Source organism: Heteronotia binoei, chromosome 13 (genome assembly GCF_032191835.1).
Source record: "Heteronotia binoei isolate CCM8104 ecotype False Entrance Well chromosome 13, APGP_CSIRO_Hbin_v1, whole genome shotgun sequence".
Classification (NCBI taxonomy): domain Eukaryota; kingdom Metazoa; phylum Chordata; class Lepidosauria; order Squamata; family Gekkonidae; genus Heteronotia; species Heteronotia binoei.
Window position 1 is genome coordinate 47,928,699 of NC_083235.1, and position 26,767 is coordinate 47,955,465.

The following is a 26,767-nucleotide window of genomic DNA, read 5'->3' on the forward strand; positions in this document are numbered from 1 at the left end:
GACAAATAAGAGACAATATTAGAACTGTTGTAAATATTGTAGAATATTATGAAAGACATCCAGAAAAAGAAGTAGCATTATTCTTTGCAGATGCAGAGAAAGCATCTGACAATTTAAACTGGGACTTTATGTTTGCAGTGATGGATAAGATGGAGCTTGGAGAAAGCTTTATAAGAATGATAAAAGCAATATATTCTGAACAAAGGGCCAGGTTGTGTGTGAATGCAGATCTTACAGATGAAATGAAAATCAGCAAAGGTACTAGACAAGGCTGCCCGCTTTCACCATTGTTGTTCATAATGACTCTTGAAATTTTATTGATGCAGATTCAAGAAGAAAAAGATCTAGAAGGATTACAAATAAAAGGCTATACTTACAAGTACAGAGCATTTGCTGATGACATAATGTTTATAAATGAAAACCCCATACAAGTTACACCTTTGTTATTAATGAAAATACAAGAGTTTGGGGAGTTGGCAGGACTTTACATAAATAAAGAAAAATCTAAAATTTTGTGCAAGAATATGCAGATAAATAGACAACAAGAATTACAAAGACTAACGGGCTGTGAAGTTACCTCTAAGGTAAAGTACCTAGGGGTAGAGATAACAATGAAAAATATTGATTTGTTTAAGAATAATTATGAGAAGTTATGCTGTAGAATAGAGGAAGATGTGCTAAAATGGAACAAGCTCAATTTGTCATTGCTGGGCAGAATAGCTGCAATAAAAATGAATATTCTACCAAGGATAATGTATTTGTTTCAAACTATTCCTATTGTGAAAGATGCTAAACAGTTCGATAAATGGTGAAGGAAAATTTCAGAATTTGTGTGGGCTGGGAAGAAACCAAGGATTAAAATGAAAATCTTGACAGATGCAAAAGAGAGAGGTGGATTCCAGTTACCAGATTTGAAATTGTATCATGAAGCAGTTTGTTTAGTATGGATGAAAGAATGGATAATGTTGTTAAATAAAAAACTTTTAATGTTGGAAGGCCATGGAAAAAAATTTGGCTGGCATGCATACTTATACTATGGAAAAAAGAAGATGGATGGCCTTTTCTCTCACCATTATATAAGAAGTAATCTACTAAATGCATGGATAAAGTATAAGAAATATGGTGATGAGAGGAGACCTTTGTGGATAGTGCCAGCTGAAGTGATAAAGATAACGGCTAAAACAGCCCAAGAAAAACGGCTATCATATAATCAGCTACTAAAAATACAAAGTGGAAAAATAGAACTGAAACTGCAGAAGAACTGAATTACAAGTATGATTGGTTTCAAATGCAACAAATAAAAAGTTTGGTGGAGAATGATATTAAAACTGAAGGAATAAGGAAGGAGCAAACAGAAATGGAAAGAGTTCTGCTTGGAGACAATGAGAAATTAATTTCAAAAGTATACAAATTACTTTTACAATGGTCTACAGAAGATGAAGTAGTGAAATCTCAAATGATAAAATGGGCAATTAATGTAAATAAAGAAATAAAGATGGAATCTTGGGAATATCTGTGGAAGAATTCTATGAAACTCGCAACATGTCATAGTATTAAAGAAAACTGTTTTAAGATGATGTATAGATGGTATATGACTCCAAAAAAATTAGCAAAGATGAACAACAAGATGCCAGATAGGTGTTGGAAATGTAAAAAGCACGAAGGTTCTTTCTACCATATGTGGTGGACTTGTGAAAGGGCTAAAATGTTTGGCAAATGATTCAGCAAGAGGTTTCTAAGATCTTGGGATATGAATTTAATAAAGTGGCAGAGACTTTTCTGCTGGGATTACAAATGGAAACATTTCCAAAAGAAGACAGAACTTTAATATGGTACTTGCTCTCAGCTGCTAGGACATGCGCAGCTGTGGAAGCAAGAAAAAATACCAGAGAAATGGGATTGGATTACAAAAGTTATGTCATGGAGTGAAATGGACAAATTAACAAGGAAATTAAGAGACTATGATTTGGAACTTTTTAAGTTGGAGTGGAAGAAATTCAGAAGATACGTAGAAAAAGAGTGGAAAATAAAAGGACATTGGACAATCTTTGATAATGATTAAGGTTTTTAAAATAAGAAGATAACTTTTGGGGTTTTTTTTCTTTCTTTTTAATAGTTAAGGGTACCTTTAATATTTGCTTCTTTAAGTAATTAACACTGGCGGGGGTCAAGTAAGGGGGGAGGGGTGGGGGAAAAGTAAGATATGGGGTAAAAAGTTTTTTCTTTTATTTTAAGTTTTTATAAGTTATAGATATAGTTTTGCTACCATATGTTACTAATAAAATTGTTTATCACATAGGAGTTCTGGTGGCCTCACGTCCATGCCGATGAGGCCCGCTATGTCAGTTTCTGTGAGGTCTGCCAGCGGGCCAAGGATGTACCGGCCAAGCCCCCAGGGCTTTTGCATCCCCTAACCACGCCTGCAGGAACCTGGGACACCATCTCCCTGGACTTTATCACCAAGCTCCCCAGGTCCATGGGGCACACTTGCATCCTGGTGATGGCGGACCTTTTCACCAAGATGGCTCACTTTGTTCCATGTCCCAAGCCGCCCATGGCTCCTGAAACAGCCCAGCTCTACCTTCAGCGCATCTTTCGCCTGCACAGGCTCCCGGCACACATGATCTCAGACCGAGGCCCCCAGTTCACCTCCCGATTCTGGCAAGCCCTGCACTCCAGCTTAGGCACCCAGGTGCATTTGTCCTCAGCATACCATCCCCAAATGGATGGGCAGACTGAACGCACCAACACCACACTGGAACAAAACCTGCGTTGTTACACCAGCTACCAGCAGGATGACTGGGTCACCTTGCTACCCCTGGCCAAGTTTGCCTACAACAACGCCGTACATGCATCCACACAACAGACCCCATTTGCAGCCACATATGGGTACCACCCTCACTTCTTCCTTGCAGTCCTGCCCCCCACAGCAGTGCTTTCAGATCTCTCCTTGTTAATATCGCTGCTTCTAAGTGCCTTTTTAATTTTATTTTTTAAATAACATTTTATAAGTTTCACAAAACTTGGGCTGTTAAAACCTTCTTTTGAAAAGCAGGATAAAAATATTTTTATTTATTATGTGTAATGGGGTGGTGGAGACACCATACCCCCTTCTTCTTAGCCCCCCACCCCGTGGTGGGGTGGGATGATGCACCTTATAAAGAACTGCACACCAGCCAGCTAATCAATGACAGCTGGCCCTTTCAGAGTCAGGCACCCAGGGATAGATGACCCTTTGACAGCCTGCTGTCTGAAAAACAGCTGCTGGGAAGTTCCACTCTGGAGGTTGCCAGCCTCCAGGTGGGGCCTGGAGATCTCCCACTTTTACAACTGATCTCCAGCTGGCAGATATCAGCTCCTCTGAAGAAAATGGCTGCTTTGAAGGGTGGACTCTATGGCATTGTACCAAACCCCACCCTCTCCCAGACCCACCCCCAAAGTCTCCATGTATTTCCCAACACCAACCTGGCAGCTCTATGTGGGGGTGGGAAAGGGGAGTAATGAGACAAGAATTGCTCAGGAGGTGCTATTGGTCCTTCACGGGCTTGGCCACACCCCCATAAAGTTTCTGAGTAGAAGGAGGCCACTGGGCATGTCCTAGGTCTGTGTGCGGCCTTCAAAAGATTTCAGGAAGGAGGCCAAGGGGGGTAGATAATGTTCTGGCTCCCAGCTCAGAAGGCAGTAGAGCTAGGGGAGAGGAGGTAGATTAATGTGGTACCCACCTACTCCTCTGTGTCTGACAGGACCGGATCTACATGTTTTTTTGGGGGGAGGCAAAATTAAAAAATGACACCATCTTTTGGGCCATTCTATTTTATGGTCCCATAGAATACAATGGACTCCATTTTCAATTTGGCGCCTCCCCCTCCGTTGGTGCCTGGGGCAAGTACCCCCCTCTGCCCCCCTCTCCTAGATCTGGCCCTTGTCTGAGGCCAATGGAAGGCAGTTCAACTGAATTAAGCTCTGGTACGTTATGGCTGAGATTCCTACACATTAATATTTTTCCTAACATGGTATTGCTTCCAATGGCAGCTGGCGAGATACTTCTAATAAGTTCACATAGACTCCAAAGCCCTCCCATGTCGTTTGTCCCCAGCATGTGGTTTTCCAAGGTATATTCTATATGCACATGGAGGTTCCATTTTGCTATCACTGTTGGCAGCTGTTGATAGTGGTATTTTGTTGTTGTTGTTCTTCAGTCGCACATTCGAGTCCGATTCTTTGGTGGCCAAAGAAAATGATGATGATAGTGGTATATTTTCTGTTAATTCATGTAATCAGAAAGGGTCATTAGTGATAAAAGTATGCAAATATTCATCAAGTGCAAATGGTACTTTGGTGGTGGTGGGGATCTCCTCAGACTTATTTGGTTTGTAGTCACTGGTGTGTGTGTGTGTGTATATGGGTGTGTAAAGTGCTGTCAAGCCACAGCTGACTTATGGCAACCCCGAGCAATGGGCTTTCAAGGCAAGTGAGAAGCAGAGGTGGTTTGCTCTTGTCTTCCTCTGCAGAGTCTTCCTTTGTGCTCTTCAAGTACTAACCCTGCTTAGCTTCTGAGATCTGATGAGATTGGGTTATACCCTCCTGTAGTCAATGTTGCCTGGGGAGAAAACTTAGATGGGCAGTCATAGAAATCTGTGAGACTCATCCTACATGCAGGACAATAAGAAGCAGTTTTTACAGTTAGATCCTTGCTGCTGGTGGGTGGAAATGGGGGAGCTGAATGGAGGTGATGTCTCTTTCTTCAAAGTGGAGAGTCAGGCAACTGGGGACTGGAGCAACTCAGTCTTGCTCCAGTGGCTTGGCCAGTGACTGATTCCCGTTTCCCCTAAGGATGCCTCTCATTAGCATGAACAGGGGGAAGGGCCAGAGAAAGAGAGAGAGAGAGAGACTGACTCATTTTTAGTGTGGAAACAAGTTTCCTTCGCAATGGTATCTAGAGCTGTCTGGCTCCTGTGCTTCACCGTGGGCTCCTCCTTCAGCTTGGGGGAAGGTAAGGTGTTCCCGTTCTTGCAGACTTTGGCCTTCACTGTTTGCATTGAGTGCTGAAGTCACTCTCATCCAGGGTTCTGAGAGAGAACCTTTCTGCCTGCCTGACCGTCAGAACTGGATGTATGAGGGCGGGGGGGACATCACAGAAACTAACGAAGTTTTAAAGCTACTGTGATTTCCTTGCTGTTCTAATTTCTTCATCCTATCTCCTCCCCTTGCCCAGTTGGTTTTCAGTTCCATATGTCTGGCATGTGGCTTATCTGTTTCCCCTGCAGTAAGAAGGCTGTTTCAGATATGTGCTCAAAGCAGGCACCTGCTTGAAATGCAACAGAGACAAAGCAAATGTACAGTGCAGTGCTTGAAGCTGGCACAAGGCCAGTGTGGCATAGTGGTTAGAGTGTCAGTCTAGGCTCTGGAAGATTCTGGTTCAAACCCCTTCTCAGCCAGGGACCAAGCTAGGTGACCTTGGACCACTCTTGTTCTATCAGCCTAACCTACCTCACAGTATCATTATGTGGTAAGAGAGATCCATGTTCTCCTCCCTGAGCAACTTGGAGAAAGGTTGGGATAAAAATGTGCTGGATAGCTAGACAGCTGCCAGAGGATAAACAATGTCCCCTTCTTCCTCTGCTAATATGTATATAAAGGATCCAAGAGCCATTGCATGGAGTGCACATTAGAAATGATACAAAGCCAGCGTGCATGAGGGATGAAGGCTGAACATGGTGGGGGAACCAAAGATACTGTGATCTTTGTGAGTGAGTTGGTGGGAATGCTAGTATGGTTTCTCATTCATGCAAAATTGCTGAAGAGTGAATATGATCCACTTCAAGCTCCAGGGATAAAGGAACTCCTCCCCCCTTCCCCCCCAAAAAACACCAGAGCTTATGAAGGAGCTACCTGTTACTCTCTAATCTGTCTAACACTCTTGGTTGGGCTTCCAAGTCCCCATATATGGAGGACTTTAAATTCTGCAATGCCAGTATTAAATAACATGACAAACAATGCAATCCTAAACATAATTTTGACCTTCTAAACCCATTGACTTTAGTGCACTTAGAAGGGTGTAAATTTGCATGAGACTGCCCTGGGAAAAAATTTCTCCACATGATGAGTTTTTGTGAGGAGAGAGGGATTAAGGAATCTATTCTACATCAGGTTGAAAATCTTCACCTCTCCTAAATGTTCCATTTAACCCATTTAGAAATGTAGCATTTAATCCAATTGATCTTCTTCCCTAATAAGTGTGTTTTTGCATGCAGCACTAGGCATCTCTCAGTGCAGCCCTAAACAGTTACATCCTGCTAAGTCCATTGATGTCAGTGCACTTAAAAGGGTGCCAGCTATGCTGAGGATGGCACTCCAAATAGCTTTCATTAAACCATGGTCTCCCATCTGCCCAGAGCTTCTCCTTCCACACCTAATTTCTCCTGTTCTCTACTTGTGATTCTATTTTGGAATGGCTGGACTGGACAGCTTTACCTTATGACCTATGTTTAGTTTAAAAAATTATATCTAGCCTTTGAGTTTTAAAATGTTCAAAGTTTAAGGACATCTGCAAGAATTGTTACTAAATGTTGCAAAATTCATTCTCAAATTTCATTTTATTTAATCCTTTTTTGGTAGTGAAAACATGGCCTCTAGGAATGCCAGCCTCCTGGTGGGGCCTGGGAATCTCCCAGAATTGCAGCTCATTGCCAGACTACAGAGATAAATTCCCCTGGAGAATATGGCTGCTTAGGAGGGTGGACTCTATGGGATTACATCACACTGACCCACTGAGTTCCCTGCCTCCCTAGCCTCCACCCCCAAATCTCCAGGAGTTTCCCCAGCAGCGTCCAGGGGGGCCTGGCAACTATAGGTTCCACAGCTTCTGGGAAAGCCATTATACATTAATAGTTTAATACAGGATGCACTTCTTTCTTTCCTCTTGGGCAGAAACAGTGAGGTACGTAGCTTAAGTTGCCTAGCAGAATTGTCTCTGCCTGGGGACTCAAAACAGAAAATTGGAGGCTCCACTTTAGGCCACACCACCTTACATGCACCCCAGAAATAATAGCTAGAATGAATTCAGCAAGGTGAACCTTGTCTGTAGAGAGGAGTATTTCCCAGTAATGGTAACATTTTATCAGGTCTGAAGGTACATAGCAAGTAGTTAGATCTGCTTGGGTCTGGTTAGTGCTGGATAGGAATCCAAAGCCACAGTTGGACAGTCATCCATCCCCTGCCCCATGGGGAAGTACTGTCACAACCTCAGATGAAGCCTCAAGTAAATGGGAAAAAAATTCATTCTTTTCATCGATGTCACTGTCTATGCACTTGAGAGCCAATTTGATGTAGTGGCTAGGAGTGTGGACTCTAATCTGGGAGAACCAGGTTTGATTCCTCAGTCCTCCACATACAGCTGCTGGCATGACCTTGGGTCAGTCACAGTTCTCTCAGAGCTGTTCTTTCAAGAGTAGTTCTGTGAGAGCTCTCTCACCCCCACCTACTTCACCCCCACCTACTGTTGTGGGAAGGGGAAGGAGATTGTAAACTGCTCTGAGACTCCAAGTGAAGGGCAGGGTATAAATCCAATCTCTTCTTCTTTTGTCTTCTACTTTGTAGAATCAGAAATGTATAAATTGAATAAAACAGGTATTTTTGAAGTTCAATAGCTTTTCACCTATTTTGCTACCACAGTCATAGTTGCTAAAGGGGCATTCCCCTTAGGGTAACAAGCATAATGATTATCGAAAAAAACACACGGATCTGGGGTGAATTTTAGGTGAGCAGAGCTGGGCAGGGCAGGTTTGTCTGTTTGCTTTTTTTAAATATTAGGCTGGATTATTCAGTGCTGTGGGTGGGATGGTACAGCTACTGGTTCCACCTTGGCCACAAACCTGTGGGAGACTGCTTAGGAATACTTTCGCAAACTTCCTGATTGTAGGTCCCTGCCAATATATATGGTATTGCTAAACCTTGTTTAGTCAAAATAGATGGGTAGCTGTCTTCCTAGAAGGGCAATGTGGGAAAGTGTGGCATACTGGCAAATGTGTTGAACTAGGATCTGGGAGACCCAGGTTTGAATCCCTGCTCTGCCCTACAAGCTTGCTGGGTGACCTTGGCTTGGACCAGTCACTCAATGTCTACTTAACCTCCTTTGCAGGGTTGTTGCTGTGAGGATAAAACAGAGGAAAGGACAATGATCTTGTAAGTCTCTTTGGATCCTCACTGAGGAGAAAAACAGGATATAAACATCTAAATGAATAAATAAGATATATTTGCACTAGATTCCCCGTTCTCAGGACCTCAAACCATGAGGTGAGCCCATATAGTCATAGACTTCGTATTTTCTTTACAATCTTCTTATCCTCAGACTATGGTCCAGTAAATACATGGGCAGCTGCTCCTTTCTTCACAGTGTAAGGGACATACAAGTTGAGATGAAAAGATCTGGAAGCTGCTTTCTTGAGCTGTAACACAGAAGCATATTATTGTTTTATGGAAACTTAAAGTATTTATCTCTCTAAATGTCACATTGAAACCAAAAGTGTTAACCTAACAGCGAAAAAACAAAATATCTGGATGTTTTCAAGGAAAGTGGAATAATAAAACAAAATAAACCCAGTCATCACATCTAACGAAAAAAGCCAATGTTGGCCCTTCACTCTTTTTTTCACAGGGATTTTTCCTCACTCCATGGTAATGTTCTGCCTTCATGGGCGGTAGTGGGGAATCTTTGCTCTCACCAGCTGTTGTCATGGGAAAGAGCCCAGTCAATGATGAAGTCAACAATCAGGAGCCTTAGGAATTGGAGCTTAACCAGCAGCCACCCTCAACAATGGGCGATGCAAATAATCCATGTAGGATTTGTGTGCATATAAACTGCTTTTCAAATATTCTACATATTGACAATCTAAATCTGGAAAGCAGAGGACAGAGTAATGTAAACACTGATCCACCCACCAAAAGACCTGTCCAGGTAAAGCTCATCTCCAGTGTAATAAAAGCGTGATATTAGTCTGCTTCAGGGCTTTTTTTCTGGGAGAATTTTTTTTTCTGGAGTTCCAGGACCTCTTTGTGGAAACAAAATTCTCAAAAAAGTTTTAAATGTTCATGAGGAGCACCCATGTGTTTCACCTTAATTTATTTCTTGAGAGTTCCAGCATGTCTTTTTCCAGGAAAAAAAAAAAAGCCCTGGTCTGCTTTGTGTTGGCAACCCACTTAAACGAGAAAAAATGTAACTGTTTTTTTAGGAGGCTGAAGTCAGTCCCTGGTTCTCATTTCCTTATTCACAGTTCCTAGTTTCTTTTTCCAAACAGCATGGGTTCATCTGGAGATCAGAGTCTCCTGAATGTGGGATTGTATTATATGTGGTAGGGTTGCCAGGTCCTACCTGGTTGCTGATGGGGGGATCCTTAGCCCTCTCTGGGATTTTCTGTTGTGTGCGCTTTCCACACATGGTGCAGTGACTGTTATGTACCAGTCTGAGAGACGCACGTAGGGCAACATAGTTTATTGCATGGTACACACACGAGGTAAGAGAGAGAACACGCGGGCCGGGTCCCGCATATATACAGATCCGGAACTATTCACCCTGCTGGCCAGTCCAATGCTGGCCAGCCGTATTTCCCGCCACTCGCTGTGATTGGCGGATGACCAGCGCTCTTCGCGGAGGCATCGGGTCGTCGCCTTTGCCTCCGCAGCTTTAGCGGACTAACGCTTTAACGATGGTACGTTATAACGAAATGGTTGCGCTGTCTGGAATGAAGGCGTTCTATGAACGCCATACACTACACCCCTCCCCCCTCAGTTAGTAACATAGTCCTGTAAGTAGGTGGGAGGCCGGCGCTCTCGAGTCGAACGTCGTGGGGTGGCTTGCGGAGTCGCGATGACTTCGGGCCCCGGCGTCTCCTCGGGAGCCTGAGCATCCGAGGGTTGCGGGGCGAGTTCGGGGGCTTGGTTGGCTTCCGTAGGAGGCGGCAGTGACATGGATGGCGGCGGGGTTGTGGTAGGCTCCTCGGGTTGGGCTGGCCCTCTAGTTTCTGTGGGTGCTTCGGGTAGGGTCCTGCGCCGCATCTGGTCGATGTGCCGGCGTAGGATCTGGCCCCCCTCCGTGGATACTTCATAGTGACGGGAGCCCACGACCCGTAGCACCCGCCCAGCCACCCATTCGGGCCCCGCGGCGTAGTTGCGGGCGAACACTGGATCCCCGGCAAAGAACCCCCTGGCTGCCTCTCGGACCTCGGGGGACCCTCGTGTGTCAGCGGCCCGGTCGGGGTGCAGCCTGTCCAGCCTTGTGGTGAGCTTGCGCCCCATGAGGAGCTCAGCGGGACTGACCCCTGTGGCTGGGTTTGGGATGACCCTGTTGTCAAAAAGGAATGCGGCCAGCCTGTGATCCCAGTCGCCCTGCACGATCCTGCCCAGGGCCTCTTTGGTAGTGCGGACCATCCGCTCGGCCTGGCCGTTGGTGGCGGGGTGAAAGGGGGCCGACCTGATGTGCCTTATGAGGTACCTCTGAAGGAAAGCCTGGAACTCCCCCGAGGTGAAGGCGGCCCCGTTGTCCGAGACCAGGGTGTCTGGGATGCCGTGGGTGCATAGGACCCGGCGCAGGGCTCGGATGGCGGCTGCCGAGGAGGTGGATGCTACAGGGAGGACCTCTAACCATTTTGTGTATGCATCCACGATTATAAGGAATATCTGCCCCTGGAACGGCCCCGCGAAGTCTATGTGGAGCCTGGACCAGGGTTTCCTAGTGGTTTCCCACCTTGAGGCCGGGGCGCTGGGTGGGTCCGGCCGCGATTCCTGGCACGCACTGCATCTCCGGACCCAGTCCTCTATTTCTCCGTCCATTCCCGGCCACCACACATAGCTCCTGGCTAGGGCCTTCATCCTCACCATGCCCGGGTGCGTTTCATGTAGTGATGCAAGGACCCTTTTCTGAAGGGGAGGGGGAACCACCACCCGGCTCCCCCATAGCAGGCACCCCTTGTGGGCCGCGAGTTCCTCCCACCTCATTTTGTACGGTTTGAACTCTCCCCCCAGGTCCCTCTCTGGCCACCCCCTCACCACCCAGTCGAGCACCCTCGCTAGGGTTTTGTCTTTCCCTGTGGCCTTTGCCACTTCGGCAGCGTGTATGGGCTGGTCAGGGAGTGCCTCAATTGACATCACCTGGTGGGCTGGTGCTGGGTCGGGCCCCGTGTCCGGCAGTGGTAGACGACTGAGGGCATCGGCGTGGCCCATTGCCTTACCCGCCCTGTGTACCAGTGTGTAGGTGTATGAATTTAAGAATTGGTTCCATCTCAGCACCCTCTGAGACAGGATTTGGGGGGTTTGCCGGTCGGGGGCTAGCAGACCCAAGAGAGGCTTGTGGTCGGTCGCTATCGTGAACTTGCGACCGTACAAATAATCGTTAAATTTGTGAACCCCCGCTACGATCGCCAGGGCTTCCTTATCTATTTGAGCGTAATTACGCTCCGCTGACGTTAAGGTGCGGGAATAGTAGGCGACCGGTACCTCCCGGCCGTCCGATAGTTGGTGCCCCAGAACGGCGCCCACCCCGTACGGCGATGCATCGCATGCCAGAATGACTGGAAGGCGCTCATCGAAGTGGTGAAGCACCGCGTTAGAGACCAGGACGTCCTTCACTGCCTGGAACGCAGCGGCTTGCTTCTTCCCCCACACCCAAGGAGCTTTTTTGTCCAGTAACCGGTGTAGGGGTTCCGCGATGGCCGCTTTGTGGGGTATGAACGTGTGATAAAAGTTGAGCACCCCCAGGAAGCTCTGTAGCTCCGCTTTGCTCGTGGGGGCTGGGGCTTGTACGATGGCCCTGGTTTTCTCCTCGGTCGGGTGGATTCCCTCTGCGTCCACGGCGAATCCTAGGAACTCCACCCGCGGTACCCCCAGCAAACACTTCTCCCTCTTCACCTTGAGTCCAGCGGTTTGGAAACGACGGAGCACCTCCCTGAGACGGTCGCTGAACTCCTCAGGGTTCGGGGCGGCGATTAAAACGTCGTCGAAAAAGGGCTGGACTCCTGGGATCCCTTTGAGGAGAGCGTCCATTATACTCTGGAAGATCCCCGGAGCTACGCTGACCCCAAACTGTAGCCGGTTCACCTTGAACGCCCCCCTATGGGTCACAATCGTCTGTGCCTCGGCCGTTTTGGCGTCCACCGGAAGCTGCTGGTAGGCTTGTGCCAAGTCCAGCTTCCCAAAAATTTTGGACCCCGCAAGGGCGGCCAGGACGTGGCTGACAACCGGCACTGGGTAGGGGTTATCCTGGAGCGCCTTGTTGATTGTGCACTTGTAGTCGGCACAAATCCTCACGTCCCCATTCGGTTTGACCGGAGTCACTATGGGGGTTTCCCACATGGCGTAATCGACCGGCTCTAGGACCCCTTGTGCTACTAGGCGGTCCAGCTCAGCCTCGATTTTAGGTTTTAGGGCGAAGGGGACTCTCCTTGCCTTAAGCCGGGTTGGTCTGACCGTGGGGTCGAGCGGCAGGGAGATGGCCGGGCCCTTGTAGCTACCCAACGACCCGTCAAAAACCTCTGGGAATTCTCGGCACACCTCCCCGAACCCCCCGGCCATGGTCGTTTGTGACACCTCAACTCTGATTCCTAAGGGGCCGAACCACGTGAGGCCCAACAGGGTCGCCAGTGGTCGCTTGACTACCAGGATATCCAGCGGGCCTCTGAAAGACCCTCGCTCCACGCGCACCCTCGCCCACCCCGCGATCTGGACCGGGTTTTTCTGGAAGTCCCGCAGTACAAAGTCGGCCGGCCGCAGCAGTCTCTTGTAGCCGGGGTGTAACCGCCTTAGGGTCTCCTCCGCAATTATGGAGATGGAGGAGCCCGAGTCCACCTCCATGAGGCAGGGGGCCCCCTCTATGCGGACCGACACCTTAATCTTGTTGGGGGTGGTCAGGGGCAGGTTCATTACCTGTAGCGTGGTGGAGGCCGTGGAGTGGAACTCAGCGGCCTCGTGGTGCGTGGTGGGCCCCGGGCGGTGGGGCTTGGCTCGGCAAGCCCGCGCTATGTGACCGGTCTTCCCGCAGCTCCTGCAGTCCCAGGTCCTGTACTTGCAGTCCCGCCGGTCGTGGGGGTCACCGCAACTGGCGCAGTTCGCTCCTTGGTTGTTGCGTTGGTTCGATCTTTCGTTCGCCCGGGGCCGCTGTGGGGCTCGGGAGGCTGGTCTTGCCGAGCGGTGCATCTGGAGCGCTTCTCCTTCGTCCGGGTGATGGGGGTCCAGCTCCTCGTGGTGGACGGCTTCCGACTTGGCCCTGGAGAACGTCCGGGAGGCGCGCTCGAAGGCCACGGCCTCGCTGAAGGCGCCCTGAAGCGTGAGCTCTTCCTTTGCGAAGAGCTTTTGCTGGAGCCTCTCGTCGCGGAGGCCCCAAGCGAACCGATCGGCCAAGGTCTCTTCCAAATTCGGGAAGTTGCAGCTTCCGGCGATCTGGCGCAGGGTGGCCAGGTAGTCTGCAGCGGATTCTCCCTGGGCCTGGTCCCTCTTGTGGAAGAGGAACCGTCGGGCCACCCGCGACGGCTGCGGCAGGAAATGGCCCGTGAGGAGGCGGACGACCTCCGTGTACGTTTTCTCCGTGAGGCGGGCGGGCGCCGAGAGACCCTTTGCGATCTCAAAGGTGGCGGCCCCGCAGACGCTCAGGAGCACGTCCCGCTTCATGCCGTCCTCGGTTACTCGATTCGCCCTCAGGTAGCAATCGACTCTCTCCGAATAGGATTCCCATCCCTCGGGCTTCGTGTGGTCGAAAGCTTCGATGTGACCGGTGTTCCCGCTGGTACTGGTCATGGCGGCGGTCGTTGCGAAGTAGCGATACAGCGATGAAGCGATGGGACGACGAGTTGCCCGGGCGTCTCCTTCGTAGCCCTTGTCGAAGGGCTAAGATCCCATCCTCGTCGCCACTGTTATGTACCAGTCTGAGAGACGCACGTAGGGCAACATAGTTTATTGCATGGTACACACACGAGGTAAGAGAGAGAACACGCGGGCCGGGTCCCGCATATATACAGATCCGGAACTATTCACCCTGCTGGCCAGTCCAATGCTGGCCAGCCGTATTTCCCGCCACTCGCTGTGATTGGCGGATGACCAGCGCTCTTCGCGGAGGCATCGGGTCGTCGCCTTTGCCTCCGCAGCTTTAGCGGACTAACGCTTTAACGATGGTACGTTATAACGAAATGGTTGCGCTGTCTGGAATGAAGGCGTTCTATGAACGCCATACACTACAGTGACATCACCTGGAAGTGAGGGGTCAATGCTCTAGTGCAGGGGTGGGCAATGGTAGCTCTCCAGATGTTTTTGCCTACAACTCCCATCAGCCCCAGCCAGCATGGCCAATGGCTGGGGAGTTGTAGGCAAAAAACATCTGGAGAGATACCGTTGGGCAAAACTCTATGGTTTGCAGCTGATTTTACCATAGAGTTCTGCTGCAAAACAGGAGTGTTGCTGTGTGACATTGGTGACATGATTATGTCATTTCTGGGTAATGTTCCCCTGCTCCTGGTGTGGAAGGGGTTGGCAACCCTATTATGAGGTGGTCCAAAACTTATTTTGGGATGCAATGGGCATGCAGCTGTTTCAGTTCCTTGTTAAAATCTTCTTACCAATACAGTCTTCTTGGAGGCAACCGAAACAGAAGCTCTTGGCACTGGTGCCTGTGTTTGGACCAAGCACCAGTGCATGTCCTCTTGTAGGCTACAGTCTTAGAAGTCTGGAGATGTGTGCTTCAGGGTGGTCCAAACATTATTTTGGGGTACAGCTTTCCCTAGTTTCTGAATTTGTATTTGTCCTGAGTGCACCCCAGTCTGGACTGTTTTGCACAAGAACAGGTCTTTGGACCAGGAAAGAGCATAGGTCAATTTGGAGGGCAGAGACCTCTGAATGTGATTATGATATGCAGTTTATTTTGCAGATCTTTTAAAAATGTCCACACTTTTGGAGGTTGGATTCACAAATAAGGAGCTAGGGAATGCAAATAAGGAACTGGGTGGGAACCAACTTTGGCCTTGTATAATTTTTGAGCTTTCATTAGTAAAGGTCAGCTCTTTCTCATAGGCTTTCCTCTTTCTACCTTTATTGATTGCAAATGAGAGAGACTGGTATTTTTATGATAACACTCCCCTCAGCCATGAAATCCAGAGGGTAACTTCGAGCCTGTAACCTTCCCAGACTAATGAAGCTGGCAAGGTAGCTCTGAGGATCAAAAAGCAGAAAAACTATGTGCACAGCTTGGAAATCTTTGGATAAAGAGAGGGTTAAAAATGTCACTTATAATGTTACAAGAATTAAAAAACTCATCTAAAGCTTGTCTACAGTAGAGAGCTACTTAACCAGTGAGAGCCAGTGTGATGTAGGGGTGCTGGACTGAGATTGGAGAGACCCACCAAATCATTAAACTCACTAGGTGACCTTGGGGCAGACTTGTTATACCTTTTTGCAGAGCCTGTAAATGGAGCTGTTCCACCAAACCCTGGGCTGAGGTGTAGGTGTCCAATAAAAACTTGGCCTCCTCTGCTGAAGGAAGTTTACCACCCCTGCACAGCCCAGATTAAGAAGATCTTAGGGTGTTAGGCACCCAATTACTCCAGTTTAAAAACTATGCATATTATGGTTGCCAGGTCCTACCTGGCTGCTGGCGGGGAGACTTTCTGCATGCACACTTTGTGCACACAGCACAATGACATCACCCAGAAGTAACATAATTGTGCCAGGCACATCACATGGGGATGCTGTAGCATTTTGGTATAAAACTCTATGGTGCTATAGAGTTTTATACCAAACTGCTAGAGTGTCCCCATGTGACATGACTTCCAGGTGACATCATTGTGCTGGGCACATCAGGCACCAATGGAACTCTTCAGGAATGTGGCTCCCCCACTGGCCAATCCTATGCTATGGGCTGGAGGTCCCGAAATCAGGAGAAACCCCGCCCCCAGGGGGAGGTTGGAAACCCTAATGTATATAGATAGTGTGACCTGCTTTAATCTCTGCTGTTTTAAACTATTTTAATTATCCTGTAATATTGTATTTAATATGTTGTAGAGTCTACTTTGTGATCGGTCCTGAGCCCACTTGCAGGGAAGGCGGAGTATAAATAGAAATTAATTAATTAATTAAATTCACGTGGGGTAGCTCTAGTGCAAGCCAGCTTGATATATGTGTCCACACTTCCCTTCTGCTCTCTCTTAGGATTGCCTATATGGTAATAGTTATATCACAGGCTTTTTCTGTTATAGATCGAGTCCTGTGGATGGCTTATAGACCAACTGTGGGGTAGGGTTGCCAACTTCCAGGTGGCAAAATACCAAATAGAGGAAGCCGTGGAGTAGATACCCAACAAACAAAAAAGGCACAGGCTATGAATTACTGGAAAATTGGTATAGTAAATGCTTTTTAGAAAGTGTAAAGATACAAAAATAGAAACATTCACAAAGTGTAAACAATACACATGTATAACGGTCTCATGTTTCAATAAGGCTCGTGCATGAACTGCAGACAAGCAGACTCAAGAGTCTCCAATATGTATCTTAAACCCCACTGCAATTCTCACAACATTCCTAACAGGACCCAGTCCATATTTCAAAAGTGGCAAGTGGGTAAGGAAACAGTAAAAGGCCCCTGCACGTTCCAATAATGGGGCTGCAAGCTGGAGCGGGCCGCTTCACTGGTCAGCTTTGTCGGACATTCAAATTGGGGTAATTCTGCTTACTGCAGAAGATGTCAGCTCGCTTCCCTGCGTCTCCACTCCTTGGAATAATTCTTGGTCAGGCACAAGTTCAAATGGATGTAACTTCACCTCCTTTTCTGGCTCATGAAGGATTTCTCTCTCTTCCCTCCTAGAGTGCACTTTCACTTACTGCATTTACAAAAGCATCCTTCATCATCCATCTGGGTGATGAGAAATCTGGGATTTCTCAACCCAGAACTGGCAACCCTAGTAGAGTGCACTTTCACTTACTGCATTTACAAAAGCATCTAATTTTTTGTTTTTTATTTCAGAGGGCATTTGGTAGAGGATAAACTGTCTGGGCAGATTTGCCTGCATTTTTAAGCTTGTGCATTGTTTCATCTTGTTGGTGGATTTGTTGCTTTGTTCATCGCCTTTGGCTATAAATGTTTTTTTTTTTAATGGACAATTATATTGGCAAAAATCTTGTTTAATTCGAGTGATGTTTGCTAGCTGAAGAAGAAATCAAGAACTAGGAGAGATTCTGAAACACATTGTGTTTCAAAGATGTGGTCTTAAGCACTGTATTGTAATTGTAACTAATTTTAGGATCTGTGGAAGATTTGTGTGTGTTCAAAAAAGCAAGAAAAAACATAGTTAGGATATAAGAAAGCAGGAATATTTACTTGGGAGGGTTTCATTGAACTTATTAGGACTTCTGAATAAACATGGCTACAATCAAACCATAATGCAAGGTTACATCTTGTAAATGAGTCTTAAAGTTCTTTATGGAGTTCTCAGCTGAGTGGTGCAAGTTAAGGCTCCAAATCTCAGACTAAAGAATTATTCATCACTGCTGGTAACAAGCCTTAAGCAGCGCAGCTGACTGCCAGCAAGGCTTCCCACGGGTGGGAAAACCAAATAACTGTGTTTGTCAGGGACTTCTAAACAATCTGATCAGGATGCAATGTGAACCTTGCTCTCCGGATGCTCACTGGACATTCAATACGTCTTTTTTGGGAAAGGGATTTGTTTATAGATTGTGTTTTTAATTTATAACAAAAATGAAGAAAATGTTCTGCTTGTCCACAGCTGGACTTTTTTGCATTGTGCTTCCTAGAGGTCATAGTTCAACAGGAAAATGCTAGAGCATCCCATGGCCGCCTAGCCTAACATCCTTGCCACTGGAGTGATTAATAATTTCATGTTTGTTCAAGAAGTTGGCGGAAGAAAGCCTCTTGTGTTGCCTAATGGCCTGAACCTGGTGAACTGCACTGGCACAAAACTGAAACTGATCATTTCATTGGGCAGCTGAGACTAAACCCCAGGGCAAGAATTGCTGCAGTGGAGTGCAGCAACAGCAGCCCAACTTAGTTACTGTGGTTCCAGCAATAGCCCATACCTACACATAGCGTCACCATCCTGCAGGAGGGATCTAGAGTTCTCCTGAAATTACACCTGACCTCCAGACTACAGAGATTAGTTCCCCTGGAGGAAATGACCTTTGGAAAGTGGACTCTATGGGATGCTATCCTGGCTCGGCTCCCACCCCTCCTCAAACCCTTCCCTCCCCAGGCTCCACCCACAAATTTTCAGGAATTTCCCCAGACAGAGTTGGCAACCCTATCAATAAATGTGTCACGCAAGGAATAGGATATTGCTGTTGTTATATTTAATTTTACAATTTAAACGAAAGCCATCCTTCCTCCAAGTAGGGTTGCCAAGTCCCTCACCACTGCGGTGCGGGACTCCTCTTGTGCATGATGATGTCACCCAGAAGTGACATCATTGCACTGGTATGTCATGCTGGTGACACTCTAGGATTCATGGTAAAAAAACTCTATGGTACATTTGAAACCAAACATCCTTCTGAATCCAAGAGTGTCCCCAGCATGATGATGTCACTTCTGGGTGATGTCATCACGCAGGGCATGTTGCACAATGACAGAAATTTTGGGGGGCAGGGATTTGCCCAGCAGCCTGCTTCATGCAGGTGGGTTGGGCCCCCCCAAACTGGGGGATTCCCCACCCCTAGTGGGAACTTGGCAGTCCTACCTCCAAAGTACTAGTTTTAGAACACTGCTGATCAGGGGAAATGAGAGTTTGCACAGCCAGTTCCTCCCCATGGTCAACCCTACAGATGACCGGAGTTTGTATAGAGATGGCCCATGAATGATGTTATAAATATCCAAATGGCCCTTGGCAGAAAAAAGGTTCCCCTGATTTAACACATGGAGTTGTTGTATGTGCTAGGCTACATTAGACTTGGGGATAAATAAAACTGTCCTGTGGTCCCAGAAGGTAGGATCATAACTAATGGGTGGAAATTAATTCAAAAGAGTTTCCGGCTCAACATTAGGAAGAACTTTCTGACCATTAGAGTGGTTCCTCAGTGGAACAGGCTTACTCGGGAGATGGTGGGCTCTCCTTCCTTGAAGGTTTTTCAACAGAGGCTAGATGGCCATCTGACAGCAATGAAGATCCTGTGAATTTAGGGGGAGGTATTTGTGAGTTTCCTGCATTGTTCAGGGGTTGGACTTGATGTCCCTTGAGGTCCCTTCCAACTCTATGATTCTAAGCAAAGATGCTCCTTTCTAAGCCCATTTAATCTCTTTCTCATTTATTTGAATACAGAGCCTCTGTATATTGGAAAGTCCACTCAGTCATTCAGTAAAGATAGTTATGGTCCAGTGGGATTCACCTCTAAACAGAGCAAGTCTCCTTTTAAAGGCAACAGCATTGTGGGAGATGATCATGCCAAGGACCAGCCACAGCCTCCACGTGTTCTGCAGAGGGTGAAAGCAGGTGACCTCCATCTGGTGTTCTTGGGCAAAAGGAAAAAGGTAAACAATGCGGTAGAAAGCCACATGGATTTGAGGAAGCAGCCTCTTCACCCCATCAAGGGCCTTTCTTCAGAGAACCACGAGGAGGGGACTCTTCCTGCTGCTTACTTCAGTCAGACCAACCGAATACATACAAACAGGCTCCAGATGGAAGCCACTAACAGCATCTCTTCTTATTTCTACCAACCTGTACATTCCCATCATAGAGGCAGGCTGCTGGCTGAAGCCTACACTTTCAAAAACACAGGGTCAGACACTGGCCAGTACCCTGGCAGCCTGTATCACCTCAGTCAACCTGGCAAGGTAAATCTCCACTACAAACCCAACAATTCCCTCAGAAATACCACCCTACCCTCCTGGATCACAAACCGGCGGACATCAAGCTGGCTGCATCCCTTCAGTGCGTTAAAGGAAGGTAAGCAAGTGCAGGAATGGAATTCGCCACTCTTGCAAAGGTCAGTGGTGCTTAGTGATGTCAGTGGCAGTGCCAAGATTATGCACATTCATGCACAGTGATGTAAAGTGTGGATGTCACTGAACTTGGTGTAGCATTCTTCCAGGAAAACATGCACAAGAATCACATTGCAATTCCTTAGTGTAAAGCTCTGTCAAGTTGCAGCCAACTTATGGCATCCCCACAGGGTTTGCAAGGCAAGAGAATATAGAGGTGGTTTGCTATTGCCTGACTCTGTGCCACGACCCTGGTATTCCTTGGTGATCTCCCATCCAAATACTGACCAAGGCCTACCCTACTTAGTTTGGAAGGTCTGATGAGATCAGGCAGGTCTGGGCCATCCATGTCAGGATATGAGATCAGTACTTCCACATAACTAAATTTAATTCGAATTCCAATTGTGATCCTGTTTAATTATCTCAATTATGGCTATAATGTTAACACAAAAGGTATCACTGCATGTGAGAGTCAAAGCTTATACCCTGAAACTCTTGTTGGTTTCTAAGGTGCTACTGGACTTGAATCAAAGTATTATTGGTTTTGGGAGGACTTTCCTAAGTGCTTGGGAGGCTGCTGTGAAACTTGCAAACTATCAGATACGCAATGGAGATGTCGCAAAGAATAAATTTCCTGTTGCCTGGAAGAACAGATTTTCAGAAGGTGTGTGAGGGGCAATTAAAATGTAATTCAAGCCGTCTATGGACATGTTGTATTACATTCTCAGATATAAGTGAAAAGGGCAAAAAGTATACATGTTGTCCCTCGCTAATGAAGGAGTAGGGTTCAGACCTCCCTTGCTTCAGAAAAATATACCATTTGTGTTTAAGTTTTTAGCAGGTTGCCATGGAAGCATGCCTATATCCTGAAGATGTGTATGTCAGACAGCAAGAATCTGGTGACCATGCATAAACTATCTGGTTTTGAAAACTGACATGGTAGGAAAATGTTGTGAAGATATCAGTTCCAAAGCTCAGTCAGCAAGAACCTGAGGTAAAATAATTTGGCCATGTTGTCTGTTGCCTCCAGAACAAACCTGCCCTTAAAGAATGGGATGCCAGATTCCTTTGTACAGCTAACATCTCCAGGAATTACATGCATGTTCTTCTTTGCCTCTACATATTTTTATAGGAAATAACCTAGGCACAGATAGTATTGAAGATGGCACAAAGCAAATTGAGAGGTTGCAGAGGTGCCACATGGGCCTTCATGTGGTTGATATCCACGCTAGGAAAACAGAGTAAATTGGCTGTAGTCTGAGTTTCACAAAGAATTTATTGTGCATATTCCTTCCTAGGAGCCAGTTATAATAATGAAAGGTAATACTGTAATACACAGATGAAGGCAGGTTACAATTACTGCCAAATACTTGGTAAAAACTCCAGTGTTGTGCTAAAGTTGGAAGTTGGAAGCTGGTGCTAGAAGTGCTCTTTTGCTGTTGCAAGCTAAAGAAACTTCCTGTGCGGTGATTGGACAGTGATATGAAAATAAGGCATCTGTGTTCTGTCAAGGAACCTCCTATAGTGTAATTAAAAAGTTAGGACCTCAAAAGATAAGGCTCTGCATCCTTCTTGGATACTATGAAATATCAGGGATAGAAGATGATAACAGGGATTGTGGGATCAGTTCTATGGGTTTTTGAGGGGAGAGGACAACAACATTGAGTTGTGCTGGAGAACATGAGTTGCAGGAATTATTTGCCAAACTGCTGAAGGGGGTAAGGTGTAGTATTTGATCAGATATCACTCAGTTTGGATGATGTCCCATCAAGCACAGACAAAGCTGCAAACTGAATTGAACTAAATGTTTAGAAGGAACAAAGGACAAAGAAAAGACAGATGCCAAGGACTCAATTTGAGCGAGGTCAGAGTCTTGGGTCTAATTCCAGAGGGCTTCATTTTAAAACACTGTTAGCTATGAAGCTCCTGTATAGAACTATCAAAGCAGGAGGTGGTTCAGAGCTATATATGTATTTGAAAAGAACCCTCTAAGGACTTAGAACACCAGTTACATTCATGATATGGTTTATTTGCTGTTTCAATAAAACTGTCTGTGCCTGAAAAATATGAACTAGATTTTCTGCTGTTATACAGTTGAGTGGAGACAGCTGCAGTCACAGGAGATACTAAGATCTAATAATGCAGGATTTGTAGTTGGAAATAGATGGCCATAAAATGTCAGACATTGGCAACAGACACACCATGTATGGTGTGGTAAGTATGATAAGGATCCCTTGAATGGAAGTAGGGGTCCTAAATAGGAGACTAGGAAAATAAAACTGTATAACGTATCTAGTCCAGTCGGGATAAAAAGAACCTCAGTCTGCCCAAGAGATATCTCTGTGCCCAAGCAAGAAGAAGGTGGCAAGTAGGTCTGTGCTGGGAAAAGGAGAGCTGGCCATTCATCCTGGTAATCTTTGCCCCAGTCTGTTCTACGCTCGATCCTTGAAACAAGGAGGCAGAGATGCCACAAATTTCACTTGCATGTGTTAAATAGTTGAACTTATGTTTGAATGAGACAATCAGATGTGAGTAAATCACCTAGTCCGTTTGGTGGACACTGAAGATTTAAAGGAGCAGTTTTCACATTTCCCCTTATAATTCTGCAAGGAAAAGGGTTTTTTGTTTAAAAAAAAAGGAACCTGCGAATTCAGATATTGTGGAAAAATAAATCATTACAATGTTAGTCCACAGCAGCATAATTGCAATTACTGAACTTTATTTTTTTTTTTAAAAAAAGATAAACTAAGGAAGTCCTGTGGTGGTGCAGTGAGAAAAATGTCCACAGATGCATGAAAAACTGTCTTGAATTGCACTATTAGAAAACAATGCAATGAAGCAATCTGCCACCCCAAAACAGCAGAACAGTCTGTCACAAAATTGTGAGCTGAACTGGTAGGTGTTCAAGAATTCCCACACGGAGGAATAGCTCTATGGAGGGGAAAACCAACCTTCTGAAACTATGGAGAAATTCTGGTGCTAATCCTGGTTTCTGAAAAGGAATCAAGTGACGACCCATACATGTGAAGTGTTGGTAAATAGTCTATGCATAGCTTCAAGGATGCCCCTCCCCCCCATATTGTCTCAGGAAAACTGTACAAGCAGGAGCCCCTCCTCCCCACATCAGGTTTCTGAGGATGTTAAAAATGCCTTTCCCTGTATCTACTTGGTGACTGCAGGAAAAGCAAATTGGGTACAGGGCATCTAACTCATCAAAAAACATGTGTAGTTTGACCCTAAGATACAGGATGGGAGAGGTTTCACTTCCCTGACTAGTGTGCTCTGGTTTTGTTTTAAAGTAGATTCCCTTCCCTACTTTCCTTACATGTGAATGAGAGGTCATAACCCCACCCCACCCCCTTACCAGGCACCCCACCCCCTTACCAGGCACCCTACCCCCTTACCAGGCACAGCTAAGGCACCACACCCCCTTACCAGGCACAGCTAAGAGCAGCTGTGGGACTGGCACATATTGAGAAAAGGTGCAATTGCTTAGTATTTTGACATGGATTTACAGACATGGAGAGATCTCAGACTGAATTATCTGCTCCTTTCTCACCATTGCTTTTTCATTTTGTTGTTATCGTTGTTTTGGTGCATGGTATGGGCATATATAATGGGTGTTTTTGTTGTTGAGGAGGATTAAATTTCTAACTGCCTTAGAAACTTAAGAGTGTGAAATCACCAAATAAGTACAATATAAATAAATAAACTATCCTCTACAATCTCTCTGAAAGGCGGCTGGGAAGCCTGAACATTTGCCCTTATTAGTCCCTGGTTCCTCAGGCTCAGCTGTTGGCTCTTACAAGCTACATATGTCATGTATTTTTGTTTCCTGCCTTTTGTGGAGGAAAGGCCCCCTGCACTTCTCCTCAAGCATCAGCCCTGCCCCTTTGCCAGTGAACAGAAATAAAGCATTTCCTTGTCACCCACAGGGCGACATCACAGAGGAATTGGAGCCTGAAGTCTCTGCCTATTTTATCCCATTCTCTTCTGTCCTCCATCTTACCCCGTCTTTCTACTAGCAGTAACAGACAAGGCATTTCCCTTGCATATCTAGCACTTGGCGAGTCCTAGTGGAACAACTTAAGAAACCAGGATCCCTCAGAAAAATGCTGGGCATGATGTGAGAATCTGCAGTGGGAGGAGGAAGGAAATCAGCAAAAATTACCAACCGCCAGCTGAAAGATCCTAGAACAGGTGTGTCAAACTCATTTGTTATGAGGGCCAGATCTGACATAAATGAGACCCTGTTGGGCTGGGCCATGTGTGTCGTAAAATGTAATGCCAGGTAGCAGAGATACAAACTTTATAAGGACACAAACTCAAAGATTTTTTTAACTTAAAATAAAACATGCTTAAAACATTAGCACTTATTGGTCTTAAAGGTGCTTTCTTTGTATCTCTCCCATGGGATCCAGGGAACTGGGCAAAGGAAGCTCTGGCTCTTTCCTTCCTTCCCCAGGGTGTCAAGAGTGCCTCTTGCCATGACTTCCGGGGTTGGGAAATGGAGAGGTGACACGCTTCTTTCAAGAGGAGCGGACCAGATCCTTTGTTTTGGGCATAAAAGGTGACTACAACGCCTACTGCCTACTTTTTCCAGAAAGGGAATTGTCTAAGACATGCTTGAAGAATTTTGAGGAGGTTTACTTTGGCAGACGAGGAGCCCCAGTGGGATTCCTTTTCTGCTTTCAAGAACCTCCGGTGCAGAATTGCATTCCATCATCTACAAAGGGTCTTCGGAGTCATTAATTTGACATAAGCTCATCCAAATTCCAACTTTCTATGGATTACAATAACATCTGAAAGGGAAGAGATCGGTGCACAGGAAAATAGACATTCGTTAAGGTAAAGATTCTTATCTACCACTCCAGGACTGAAATAAGCTTTTTTAAAATTAAAAGACTAAGATCTGGGACTAACTGTGAGAGCATAAAGTTAAGAAGAAGAAGAAGGGGGTAAATTTGGGACTTTTGGGACTTAAGATAAGCTGGAAAGTGCAGAAAAATAACTGTTGTTTGACATACCTGTGGTTTCGAAACACCCCCCCCCCGACATAACAGAATTGCTGTTCTTCAAGATGAAACAGGAAGTGACATTTTACTATCGTGAGACTTTAAATAATTGAGAATGAGACTTCACGGCTAGAGAGTCAGGAAGTAGAAGTTGGAAGAAGGGGAATTTTCAAGCCTCCAGAGACATCTCTAGAGCCAAAAACCATAGAGAAACACCAGCAGCCATTAAAGAAAGGTCAAAGGTTTTATATTTTTAAATAAAGAACGGGACTTTAAAAGTTTTTAAAACTGGCAGGAATCATCCTAAAAAGGAGAAACACTTTGGATTATATAAATTGTTTTAAGCATTATTGAAAAAAGGAAAACTTTTTAAAAAACGGGCTTGGAAAAGTTGCGGCCACCATTTTGGATTTTATATAAACCTTAAAAATTAATATCTTGAGCTAGGAAGCTCAGAGGATGGCGATTTTGGGCTTGTTGGAAAGGGCATGCCCTAATCTGTTGAACTCTGTACTTGGTTTGCTGATTGGTGAGGCCAACATCAGAGCCTATTTTATGCAATGGGAGGACAGTGATGTCTGATCAAAAGCCGGTAACACGTTTGAGATCAGGTTCATTGGGGGAAGGAAAAATGGCAAAACAAGTTCAAGAGCAACTGGATGCGATGGAGGCAAGATTGGGGAGGATGATGAAGGATTTGATAACGGAAGTGAGAAGAAATTAACTAAAGAAATTAACTCTAGTGCTGAAGAAGTCAAGAAAGAAATTAAAAAAGAGATTGAGGATCTCAGGAAAGAGTCACAAGCAATAGCGCAGAAGACACAGGAGATTGAAGCTAAAGTTAAAGACCAAGATGTTACTATTAAGAAGATGCAGGAGAAGGCAACACTACAAGATTGCAAATTAATGGAAAACTTGATTCATTTAAGAGGTGTTCCTGAGAATGAACAAGAGGGTTTAAAGAAGTACATTGCAACAATAATTGCTGAGTATATGGAAGAAGACCCTGAGGGAACGGGACATTTATATGACTATGTTTACAGGGTTAACTCTGAATTTGCTAGAAAATGTAAGCTACCAAGAGACGTGGTAGTAAAATTTACTACAAGAGATATGGTGGGAAGGATCTTAAGCCAGCAATTTGAAAAAGCAATGATGGTGGAGGAAAGCAGAGTAAGAATAATGAAGGAGCTGCCAAGGAAGGTCATAAGTGACAGAAGACAATTTAAGAAATTGACAGACAAGATAAGGGTGAAGGGAATAAGATACAGATGGATTCTACCTAAGGGCCTTAGCTTTGAGTATAATAGACTGAGAATCACAATAGTAGATACTCAAGACATGAAAAGGTTTTTTGCGGACAATAAAGAATTTGGAGATACAGATTAATTGAAGAATCAATATGGATTACAAATTAATTTCTTGGAATGTAAATGGACTAAATTAACCGCAAAAAAGAAAAGCAACATTTTATTGGATCAAAAAGCAAAAATGTAATATAATCTGTTTACAGGAAGTACATATCAAACAAATGGATTACAAATGTTTATGGAACAAATCCTTGGGTGAAGAATTCTTTTCATTGGCTAAGGAAAAGAAAAAAGGAGTGATTTTTTAATATCAAAAAAGAATTGGAGACAAAATTGATTTTTAAGGACAGTGAAGGCAGATATGTTGCAGTGGTGTTGATAAATGAGAAAAAAAACGTTGTTGCTGGGACTATATGCCCTAAATGGGTCAAAGAATGCTTTTTTCAAAGATATTATGCAACAAGTAAACCAACTGACATATGACCAAAT

At 45.6% G+C, this 26,767-nt stretch overlaps 1 protein-coding gene across 4 annotated transcripts in view; it reads left to right on the top strand.

Annotated features, from left to right (window-relative positions):
• Window positions 1–26,767, top strand: part of C13H17orf58 (chromosome 13 C17orf58 homolog) — a 50,046-nt gene that overhangs the window by 9,478 nt on the left and 13,801 nt on the right. Inside the window, exons 1-2 of one of the 4 annotated variants that reach the window (XM_060253466.1) lie at window positions 4,727–4,993; window positions 19,295–19,917. The exons of 1 other annotated variant lie outside the window; for it this stretch is intronic. In XM_060253466.1, coding sequence (XP_060109449.1) covers window positions 4,930–4,993; window positions 19,295–19,917 — 687 coding nt within the window. In that variant the 5' untranslated portion in view covers window positions 4,727–4,929. Of the gene's footprint in view, window positions 1–4,726; window positions 4,994–19,189; window positions 19,919–26,767 lie in introns of those variants that run through there. 2 more of the 4 variants (XM_060253465.1, XM_060253467.1) reach the window with 2 other exon arrangements.